General features: G+C 40.9%; 1 protein-coding gene across 3 annotated transcripts in view; it reads right to left on the bottom strand.

The window, feature by feature from the left end:
- Positions 1–610: 610 nt before the first annotated feature.
- Positions 611–11,915, bottom strand: part of LOC115521873 (nuclear autoantigenic sperm protein) — a 42,796-nt gene continuing 31,491 nt past the window's right edge. For 2 of the 3 annotated variants that reach the window (XM_030327365.2, XM_030327366.2), the window contains 9 exons: positions 5,239–5,318; positions 4,981–5,066; positions 4,788–4,861; positions 3,988–4,176; positions 3,702–3,868; positions 2,921–2,977; positions 2,756–2,833; positions 1,962–2,090; positions 611–1,465 (listed from right to left, as the gene is read on the bottom strand). In XM_030327365.2, coding sequence (XP_030183225.1) covers positions 1,385–1,465; positions 1,962–2,090; positions 2,756–2,833; positions 2,921–2,977; positions 3,702–3,868; positions 3,988–4,176; positions 4,788–4,861; positions 4,981–5,066; positions 5,239–5,318 — 941 coding nt within the window. In that variant the 3' untranslated portion in view covers positions 611–1,384. Of the gene's footprint in view, positions 1,466–1,961; positions 2,091–2,755; positions 2,834–2,920; positions 2,978–3,701; positions 3,869–3,987; positions 4,177–4,787; positions 4,862–4,980; positions 5,067–5,238; positions 5,319–10,493; positions 11,514–11,915 lie in introns of all 3 variants that reach the window. The other variant, XM_030327367.2, reaches the window with a different exon arrangement.

Genomic DNA, 11,915 nt, shown 5'->3' with positions numbered 1-11,915 from the left:
TGATATTAGGCCTAAAACTTTCAGGACTTGGTACATGCAATACGAAGGCATCTTCAGGAAGATCTGCAGCCATGAGTTACCATAACCAGCCCAGAAAAACTCCATTTTCTCTTGTATTTAGGGGACAAAGTAATAAAGTGAAAAACTGCCTCTGACATTGGTTATTAAAATGGCAGGTTCTGACCTAGAGTCTAGTGCAGCAAAGTAGCCCTGTGGGTGGTCAGAATTAAATAACTCCCTTTAGGTACTGTAGGCCAGGCACTGTTTGGAATTCAGATCCAAACAATGCCTGATGCAGAACACGTAATTAAACTAAGGGTCGGGTCAGAGGCAGCTCATATATGGAGGCTCTCCATTTACCTTGCATCCTGGGCATCTGTGAGGTCCTAATGGGATGGCTTTAGTACCAGTATCCTAAGCACCAGCACCCTTAGACTGGGCAGACTTTCAACCCCACCTTCCACATGGAAATACTCTAGGCAGTCAAGGATCCCAGTGAAGATTTTTTTTTTTTTTTAAACATTTAGTTGAGAGAGTAAGAGTGAGCAGAGGAGGGGCAGAGAAGGAGACACTGAATCTGAAAATCTTTAAACACAAGTTCAGACCAAGAGCTTTTTTAGCATCTTTATTTGAGAAGTCAAAACTGCAGATGGGGTAACAATTCGGATTCAAGTTGATAGTTTCAGCCTTTCTGTACAGAAAACAAAACTCCACCAACCAGCCTCCCCACAGATTCTCCCAAGCACATCCAAAGGGTCCAGTCTGTCCCTCAGCCACTTTCAAACCAGAAAGCTCATTTCTCTGTAATTAGCACACCAGTTCTCAAGGTTTCCCCCACCACTCCCTCACAAGTTTTCTTCAGAGTTCTTTTTCCAGACAGGATTATTGGCCCCCAGTTGGAGACTAAGTGGATAAAAGTACCAAGGGCTGACTCAGAGGCGGTTATCAGCTCACAAAGTCCATCAAACAGAAGTATCAGCACCAAAGAGCAAGATCTTCACCAAGTCTTGTTTTTGTAGCCCCCATCCAGGGACAGCACCACTGAAGGTTTGCAACACAGCTGAGTGCAGTATTTAAAATGGAAAAAGCATAGCACCATTGGAAGACAAAAGGCCTATAACCATGCTTATTTAATTACCTCCACAATAGGTAGGAATTTGGATGAGAACAGTACAGAAAGGGAGTGGGGGTGCCTTTGGCCACTATACAAAACCTGGAGCGTTCCAAGGCACAGATTCAGCCAATGCTTAAGAAAAAAATCATCAAAGCCTCAACCTTTGCTTACAATCTTTATTGAAGTTATACAAAAAGAATCCCCCCAAAGTGAAAAAATACATTATATACAAAAACACTTTCCCTCAGGAGGAAGGCTCTGCGCCCTCTCTTAACATGCAGTGCTTTCAACTGTTGCTCCGGCCTCCACGGTCCCCTCCACTGCTGCCCGGCTTTCAGCCTGATTCTCAGCCTGGAAGACAAACAGGGAGCCTGGGCATAAATGACCCTACCTAGTTTAAGCCATTCTGTCTTATATATTGAGTAGAGGCCTTAGAGAAAGTAAACAGGTCTCTTAAAACCCTGCTTTGCTCCCTACATGAATAACGGCAATGACCACAAAATATAAGGCCATTTCCTAAACTTTCTAGAATAGGGCTGACCACGTCAATGTTTATAGGTTACCTGGAAAGGAGGAAGCAGAAGTAACCCAATGGTCTTGCCAATTAAATACCTTCTCATACATTCATTAGGACGGGACCTGTGGTATGTATATAGTTTCCATCTGTCAATGGGACATCCTACATTCCATAACCAAATCGTTTCCTGCACAGTGGATTAACTGAATGCAACCCTTATAAAAACAAACAGGCTCAAGGCGGGGAACATGCACTTAGGAGGACCAGTTTCCCCAGGCCCTGAGAACAAGGGGAAATAAGGCAAGAGTCCAAGCCCTCTTAACTGCCCACCTCCTCCTCCATGTTTTCTGAAACTTCATTTCCACTGGAGACGGCATCCCCACTGCCTCCATTCACCTCCAGCTCTTGTTTGGCTTTCTTTGCATCATCTTTTCGGGGACTCTCTTCCTCTGGTTTCCTCTGAAGATATAATTGTGAGCTTCACAAATGTGCTGGATATTTTTAAAAGAACTGCAGAACTTTTTAACAGTCCCTTTACTCCTCTCCTCCCCTGCCGCTGCCACCCCATGGTTTTGCAGCACCAGGATCCACAGGTCTAAGGGTCTTCTCCCATGGCCACAGAGGCAGAAGCCAACCTGAGTTCAATACAATAAAGTGGTCTGCCAAAACATACCAATTCAGCCTCCCTAGTGGAAAGGTGGGGTAGGGTAAGGAGATCTAAACAATAACCAAACCACAATTTTGGGAGTCAGAAACAAAGGAATCAATCTCCCACAAGAGGAAAAAAAAAAACTATTGTAACTACAGGCAGAGTCAGGAGTGTAAGTATCAGCAGGTCTGCTGCTGAATGACTGTCAACACTTGCCTGCTTCCTAAGATGAGCCATGAGACCAAGTCTCCTCAGCAACTTTTCTGATTTGATACTCCTAGGCCAGAAGAGGCCTGGAAATTTTTGTTAGAAGACATATTCAAGTGAAAACTACGTTCACTCAAATCCTCACCAACTTTGCAAAATGAGTGTCTTATTGCATCAAATATTAGGGAATGCATTCCCCATGTATCATTTGAAGCAAAAAACAAAACAAAAAGACTGGAAAGACAGAAATGACCACATGTACATTTACCTTCTTTCTGACAAGGTGGGAAATATCAGTCACACAGTTAGATGAGGAAGCACCATCTGTTGGCTTTCTACTGGCAACCTGGCAAAAAGGACTTTGTTAGCAACGTAGAGCTACATGAGGCCAACAGACCTGATGTTAAGTGACAAAAACCACCCGCATACTCACCATGGAGACTGAAGTGCCTCCTCCACTAGGAGTGAAACCTGAAGTAGAGCTCTCCACCTGTTTGGGAGGTGACAGACCCAAGTGGGGCCCAGGACAAAACCCACCAGGTCACCCACAGTCCTACAACGGTACTGACCATCCAAAAAACTGATTCTGATTAAGACCTCAAATACTAGCGGGCTTCCTTATAGAAGCAATATCGTCCACCCACCTCTACCTACACCTGCCATCCCCAAACTGGGAGCTTAGGCAGTGTAGATGTTAAATTAACCCCTCTGTATCATGTCATCACCAGGAGGGTAGGACGCTCCCTGACATTCCAGCAGCCAAAAGCAGAGCCAGGAAATGTGGGGCTAAAAGCCATCAATACCTTGCTAATCTAAATAGGAGTTCTCAAAGATGGAAGTAATACCTAACATTTATTAAGCGAACACTATTTGTATTGTCATAAGTATTTTAACCTACGTATTATTATCCCCATCTTACAGATGAGTCAACTAAGGCAAAGAAATGTTAAGTAACATGCCTATGGCCACACACAGTAAGCAGCAGATACAGAGCTCAAACCCAGTTTGACTCTAGAGTGTCTTCTCTTAAGCATTATACTATCTTAAGCATTATACTATCTGATAGGAATAATTAGATAAATTCTCACATTCCTTCAAACAACCAGCTCCCTAGAAACCAAGTCATGGTTCCTAGACAAATGGAACACTAATACCATGATGACTTCCAATAATATCATACTATTACCAAAACTTTAAAAGGAAACCAAACCAACCAGAGTTGCTTTCAGAGCCAATTCAGCTACATTCCCACTACGCTGGGACTCCTTCGCATCTTCTATCTTCTCTCTAATTTCAGGTAGCAGTTCCTTCAGCTCCTCAATTTCTTTTTCATATTCAGAAGATGATCCATCAGCCTCCTTCATCTGCTCACTTAGTACAGCTACAAAAAACAGGCTAAAGTAATCACTAATAGTTAACCACAAGGGGATCCATTTTTTAAAAATCTTGTCAATTACTGGATCCACCAAGCTTAGCATCAAATAGCTGATGCTCACTCACCCATTCTCTTCTCAATTACTTCAATGGATTTGCTGAACTGTGCCACTGCCTCATCATACTGAGAGTTGTACCCATAGGCCAAGCCTAGCTGGTAGTGGGTCTCTGCAAGGAGACGGTCATGGGCTTCCAGGTACTGTTCTTGAAGGTTTAGGCAGGCCTGGAACTCCTCCACAGCTTGGACATAATTCTCTAATAAAGAGAAAAAGAAAAGCAAGCAAATGGATAGCATTTAATATTTCTAAATTTTATTTTTTTTATTTAATATTTCTAAATTTTATTTTATTTATTTTTTTAAACGTTTTATTTATTTTCGAGACAGAGAGAGACAGAGCTTGAACGGGGGAGGGGCAGAGAGAGAGGGAGACACAGAATTGGAAGAAGGCTCCAGGCTCTGAGCCATCAGCCCAGAGCCCGACGCAGGGACCGCGAGATCATGACCTGAGCCGAAGTTGGACGCCCAACCGACTGAGCCACCCAGGTGCCCCAATATTTCTAAATTTTAGACTATCCTACAGGAATGCTCTATTTTACATTTCATTTTCTTTGTAGCATCTCTAGGATCCTTGACTATAAACAATATCAAAATAACAAAAAACAAAACAAACAAAAAAAAACTACTGAAAGACTTCAGTTAGGGGAGATTATTCACACAGCTCTAGGAGCTACAGGAACCCAAACTGACTGTCCTTTAAAGCCAACTGCCCACAACTTATGATCAATCAAGCTGAATTTTAAGGAATTAGAGGAAGAATGGGGGCGGGGGGACATTAAAGGAGAGAGTAAAATGAAAAATGTATTACCAGATTCAACACTAACTTCTCCAAGTTTAAGATGTGCCTGCGCAGCATAAAGCTGAGCTTCTTTTGTTTCTTGCCTAAAAGAAGGAAAAGATGATCAGAAACCTTAACAGCATTTGCCCAAGCCTAACTGGTATTCTATTTTCATTCAACCTCCGAATTCCCAACCTGAGCCTAGACACACCAAAAGTTTTACCTTTTAAAAATAATCTTTGCTAAATCCAGCATATCCCAGGCAAGCTCTAGATTCCCAATCTCTTCCTCTTCACTTTCTTGAAGAGACTAAAAAGTATATCCAAATCATTGGTATTAGGCAGCAGTACAAGACAGGCATCTTTAGATTACAAATCTAAATGTATAACTAAGAAAAAGCTATGATAATAATCAGGCATACCTTAGTAAGCTACAGTCCTACAAAAAGAAAGCAGAAATTGACACTGAACAAATAATTTACCTTGTTTTCAAGAATGGATTCATTTGGTGTTTCTTCAGCCTTGTCATTTTCTTTATCCTCCTCTTCTGAGCCTTCAGTTTCTGCAAGCAAAAATTACTCAGTATTGAGAATACTAAGGATATCTTTTAACTAGTCAGAAGTTCCAATAAATGTCGGTTGAATAACCTATATTCTGAGGTAGAACAGGCCAGATGCTAAGTCAGTTAATATTTGAACTGGATAGAAATATAAAGCCAGTGATTACAGTCTAATTCATGTGTAATCTAGATTTAGATTGTATAATCTTATGGCGTCTATGGTTCAGTGATCAGAAGGCTGAATGTTTTTCTTCTAAAAATCATTCCTGATCTCTCAGATCAAGACATATTAGCTATTGTAGCCTTTTGGTTACTAGAAGTTCCCATCTACTCAGCCAGAAGCAAATGGAGACCTCAGCCAGTGTTCCTGGGGTCTTTAGGCCACTTGTTAGAGAATACTAACAAGCTGACAAAGTATGAAAAGTTAAATTACCCCAGTCCATTCAGATCAAGAATGCTCAAGAGACTAGCTTTCCCACAACAGAGCTGTAGAGAGAAAAGCATAGTCCTTACCAACTCTCACCAATGAGCATGCCACAGACTCCAGCCAGCTCTAGCACATACAGAAATGAGTGAGCACTACCACAACCAATTATTCTACTCCAGTATAATGTTAAAATTTGCAGCCATACTGACACTGTATTTTACCATATTGGCATACACTCACAAGTCAAATGCCTAGTAGAAGGACACGCTGCTAATAATAATAGCTCTATTCACCACATGAAGCTCAGAATATCAAGCGATTAAAAATGGGCTTATAGGGGCGCCTGGGTGGCTCAGTCGGTTAAGTGTCCGACCTGGCTCAGGTCATGACCTCGCTGTTTTTGAGTTCAAGCCCCGCGTCAGGCTCTGTGCTGATAGCTCAGAGCCTGGAGTCTGCTTTAGATTCTGCGTCTCCCTCTCCCTCTGCCCCTCCCCTGCTCATGCTCTAACTCTGTCTTTCAATAATAAATAAACGTTAAAAAAAAAAATTTTTTTTTAAATGGGCTTATGGGGGCACAAACAATTCAGAAACTGGGTATAATGTGCCTACCTCTGCCATCTTTCATTAAGCATTTTTAACACAAGCAAAATATTGTCTGTTAACAAGCTATTATGGGAACATGAATATGGCAATTAGGCCTTAGGAAGTCAGGCTAAAGGACTTTTATCTGTCTAGCAATTCTGGTTCAGGATGGGAACAGGCAAAGAAAATTCCTAAACATTATAAATTAGTAGGACAATCTAACAAAGTCCTTTAAGAAGGGCACCTGGCCGGCACAGTCAATGGAATGTGTAACTCTTGATCTCAAGATTTTAAGTTCTAGCACCACACTGGGTGTAGAGATTACTTAAATAAATAAAATTAAAATTAAATTAAAAAAAGAAATCCTCTAAGAATCAATTACAAGTTACAAGCTAATTAACCTCTTTGGTAAACTGTTTTATCAAATGAGTCACTTTTCCCGTTGACCATGTGATTTAGTGCTTCTGAAATAAATACCCACCATCACACACCATTATATATCCATGCCCAAATTTCCAAGATGTTTGTATACTTAGTACACTGTTAAGACTAGATGGTAATGAAGCCCGTTCTCCAGGAGAATATGCAAAACGGGTGAAGTAAATCTATGAAACATTTTACCTTCACAATTTGTAGAAAAAATTAACAAAATGTGTATGGTTATTCTCTATTTTTAATTATCTGGTATCTGTTCCTACTCATACCAGAATGCTAGGTGACATCTAATTTGGCATAAGGTCTTACTGAGTTTTACATCAAATATTTAAACTAAAACTCTTATGATAATGTGAGAAAATATTGGTTTTCCTGCAGAAATTTGTACTACCTTCATGGGATGGTAGAGAAGCAGCTAGGTTAATGAGAAAGCCATTACTTTAAAGTGATACTTTCCAATCTGGTAACCTGTACTCAGGTATTAATAGGAATTGCCCTGATGTCCTCAGTAAAGTGATCTGTTAAAATATTTTCCAAACTTCTTTGAAAGTGGAATCTTCTTTGTAGTATGCCTATTATCATCCTTTGGAGAAAGGGAAACACAGTTTTATACCATTTCTCTAATTTGTTGCCTGTTCAAAAGTTAAGGGCACAGAATGGTGCAAAGAAGAAAATTCCTCTTAAAGACAAAGTAAAGGCAATCTGCTGGTTCTTTGGTTATTCTAGCACTCCCACAGGACTAAGTCAGGTAAACACTACAGACTGACCAGTAGTCTGAGCATGGCCAAGCTCTGTGCCTACAATTTAAAAACTTTGTTTACTTATTAATCCTATCTAGTGTGACAATCAGAAAAGAACAGATCAGTTATCTTTATTAGGGATAAATGCCATTTTAAGAGAGGTGGTAGAAAATGGGATTTTAAGAGAAAACCTCTGGGATACCTGGCTGCAGTTGGTAGTATATGTGACACTCGTGATTTTGGGGTTGTGAGTTTGAGCCCCCTGTTAAGTGTAGAGATTACTTAAAAATAAAATCTTAAGGGGCACCTAGTTGGCTCTGTCAGTTAAGCTTCCAACTTGGGCTTAGGTCATGATCTTACAGTTCAGGAGTTTAAGCCCCATGTCGGGCTCTGTGCTGATAGTTCAGAGCCTTGAGCCTGCTTCAGATTCTGTGTTTCCCTCTCTCTCTGTCTCTCAAAAATAAATAAACGTTAATTTTTTTTTTTTTTTTTTTTTAATAAAATCTTAAGGGGTGCCTGGGTAGCTCAGTCAGTTAAACTGCCAACTCTTGATTTCAGCTCAGGTTATGCCCTGGCAGTTAATGAGATTGAGTTCCACTTTGGGGTCTGTGCTAACAGCACGGAGCCTGCTTGGGATTCTCTCTTTCCCTCTCTCTCTGCCCCCCCCACACCCCCTGCCCCACACTTGTGTGCACTCTGTCTCAAAATAAACAAACATTAAAAATTAAAAAAAATAAAAAATCAAAATTCTTAAAAGATAAAGAGAGAGGAAAAAAAAAACAACAACACTTATAAGATTTCTGCAAAGGGACACCTGGGTGGTATAGTTAGGCATCTGACTTGGGCTCAGGTCATGATCTCATGGTTCGTGGGTTCAAGCCCTGCATCAGGCTCTGGGCTGACAGTGTGGAGGTCTGCTTGGGATTCTCTCTCTCTCTGTTCCTTCCCCACTTGCTCACATGCTCTCTCAAAATAAACTTAAAAAAAAAAAAAAAATTCTGCAGGCTAGTGTTGCCACATAAAGAGAAACAGAGCACAGAGAGTTGAGAGCTTGGGCCCTAGAGCCAGAAGGTTTGGGTACCTCAGCCCTCCACTTATTGGCTATATGACTAAGGCAAATTGCTTAACCTCTTTCTGCCATTTCTTCATTTGCTTTTAATTTTTTTTTTTTTTTTTTGAGACAGAGATCATGAGTGGCCAAGGGTATCCCAAGCAGGCTCCACACTGTTAGCATAGAGCCCTACTCAGGACTCGAACCAACCGAGATCATGACCTGAGCCAAAATCAAGAGTGGGACGCCTAAATGACTGAGCCATCCAGGTGCCCCTGCCATTTCTTCTTTTGTAAAATATGGAAAACTACCTTCTTTAGAAGTAGAGTGGTAGCTGGGATAAGACTAAAAACTGCAACTGATGACTCCTAGGGCTTTTATAAGTGTTTTGAAAAGAGTGGCCAGAAAGTTTTTGATAGGAGATGGATTAAAGGAGATAAAACTACCTTCCTCACTGTGAGGTAGGCTTGGGGACAGCAATACATTCATGTCAGATCTAGAGTTGGATTCTAGTACTATGACTTAGTATTTGACCCTAAACATGTAACGTAACCCCTAAGCCTCAATTTCCTCATGGCTGTAAGTGGAGTAATACTACCTACTACATAGTATAATCTTGGAATAAAAAATAATGTATGTGAGAAAGCTCTAACAATGTCACTTGTGATCCCACAGAATAGTTTCTGAACTGGAGAAATAGGACATCTCTACTGTAGCTTATTATTCAAAGTCCAACTTAAAAGAGCCAGCAGAACTTCTTACTGTCTTTGCTCACTATCATTAAAGATCAAGACATGGTAGTTTCGTAAAAATTGAGGTAATTCAGTTCTGTGCTTTTTCCATAAAGAACTCCTAAAACCCAATAAGCAGCCCAATGGTGCTACCACTTAGCCAATTCATTTCTGGTTACCATGCCTGTGCTGGCTGGAGTGCAGCGACCTGCACATAGGTAGAATGTATTTTACCAGGATGAGCTGCAAGTACTGATTGTTTGTTTTTGAAAATCTAAAAGTAAAGAGAACTCTTGAAGTAGTCTGGCAATTATATGAAGTAGTAACTATTAACTAGAATATACCTGTGGTTATTAATACCAACGTTAGATGAACCTTACAGACAGTAGAATCCTCAAATGATAGTACAACTCAAGTCAGACGTGCCAGTTATCTAATTACTAATTAGAGGCTTATACATCTTGATGGAATTGAATCAAAATTAGACCAATACTATACAAAGCATCCAGACACTTTATAACGTTCTAAGTAACAAAAACTTCAGTTTAGCAGCCAAAGCAAGCATGAAATGAGGGGGAAAGCAGCAAGAGAGCTAACAGTTAAGTTTTTCATTATCTTTTGGAGGGGCTAATTTAAAACTAATGTGAATAAGCCTCTAAGTACTTCCTGAAGACTAAAAGTAAAAGTCACCAGAATTCTTTCACTGTGGTTAACTGCCTTCATTTAAATGGCATGCCTGCTTAAGTGTACCAATTCACTGGATTCTACTGTTCTAATCCTGCTTCCTAAAGCAGAGAATAGGAACCATGTGAACAGTAAATTTAAAAATCCAGAGGCATGCAAGTGAACATCCATTCAGCATTCTCTGCCAGCCTAGCCCACTATTTCCCTACCTACTCCACCACCCTCCATCCACCTTTATTGGCTAGTACAATACAAATTACTGATAGCTAGCCAAGTCTCAGAAATCACAGAGAAGGCCTATTTTGCAGTTAGTAAAAGCGTTAGTTTATAAGCCAGCTAAAGACTTGCTTTTGATTTAACTTGCTAAACTTATCACAATCTTCTTAAACTACCCCCATTTTCATTTAGCCCTTTCCTAATCCAAAGGCAGACGGAAAATCCTGAATGGAAGGCTGACTTTTACCCATGATTAGTGAGTCAAATCCAGAATGTACTCCACCCACTGCAGCTCTTGCATATCCCGGTTACCTTCACCCTCTTTCATCTGTTCTTCTCTCTCTTGTGTTTCTTCATTAGCAGCTATCTTAACTTTGTCTTCAGGGCATTTCTCAGTAGCCCCCTGGGCTACCTTGGTCTCAACCCCATCTCCAGCTGCCTCAGACTCTTCTGTGGACAGCTTAATCTCCTCCTGGCTAGGAACCAACTCTGCCCTGACCTTCTCCTCTAGTCCTGAGCCATCTTTTGTTTCTGTCAGTCCTTCTGCATTAGTCTGTTGTTCAACAGGAGTCTGATCTCCTGCAGCTGACAGTCCATTGACTGCACCATCCTTAGGGAGAACTGTGATCTCCTGCCCAGGCTTCTCAGAGACTTCTGACCCAGCTTTTACAGCTGAGGACTCTGCAGCCTCTACTGTCACCTCTGGTGACTCTTCAGCAGGAGGCACTTCTTGCCCTACCAGCTGCTCAAGAACAGCCTTTCCTGACTCATTTTCAGAGGCAGCTACCTGCTCCTTTGGCTCATCCCCACCCACATCCACTGGCTTGACTGTTGAATCTATAGGCTCTGCTTCTGCCTCCACTGCAGTACCCTGCTTTTCAAGAGTCATATCAGACTGCTCTACTAAAGCTTCTTTTGGCTTCTCCTCTATGCTCACAATTACTTCTCCCTGCTTTTCTTGACCTCCTTTTTCTCTGCATTCTTCTTGGATGTTAGTTCTACAAACTGATTTTTCTTCCTCAGCATCTGGTGCTTCCTCCTCTGGTCTCTTCTCAGAAGTGACCTTGGCTTCATTCAGTCCTTCTGGTGCTGCTGTTTCTTTTGCTTCCTCAGTGGTTTCAGCTAACTGATCTGGAGTGGATTCAACTTTTTCCTGTAGTTCCTGTGCAGGCTCACTTATATCCATATCTTCTCTTCCACCCTTCTCCATTTCAGTCTCCTGCTCTTTATCAATTTCAGGCTTTACCAGAGACTGGTCTTCTGGTTTTTTTGCTTCTTCTTTTTCTCCCATGGCGTCATAAACCTGTTCTCTCAACTCTTCCCTTGCTTCCTCTACATGGTTAAAGAACATGAAGCATAAACATGTCTTCGAGTTTAGTGATAAAGGCATAAACGGAAACTAAAAATACATTCCCTTTAAACCCTCAAACAACCTGGCTTAAATTTTAGCGATGACCTAAAACTTATCTACCCCCTTGAGAAAAGCAAAGGGAAAAAGTCCCAGATAGCAGAGCAACTTATTGCAAAAGAAACCCAAGCTCCTTAAATTAGATACTCTTTTACTTGAGCATTCTGATTATCAGTTAGGTAAGAGATGCCAAGATTTATTCTCTCCTCTGAACATTATAAACCTCCAACTGACATGTAAAACTCTAGTAGCCAAACTCTACTTAGAATTTAACATTTAATTTTCTTAGCCACAAAAAGTGTAAAGACTCCAAAACCATGACTATT

This window comes from Lynx canadensis, chromosome C1, assembly GCF_007474595.2.
Source record: "Lynx canadensis isolate LIC74 chromosome C1, mLynCan4.pri.v2, whole genome shotgun sequence".
NCBI lineage: Eukaryota > Metazoa > Chordata > Mammalia > Carnivora > Felidae > Lynx > Lynx canadensis.
The sequence above is the reverse complement of the archived record's forward strand: the minus strand, read 5'-3'. Positions and strand labels throughout refer to the sequence as shown.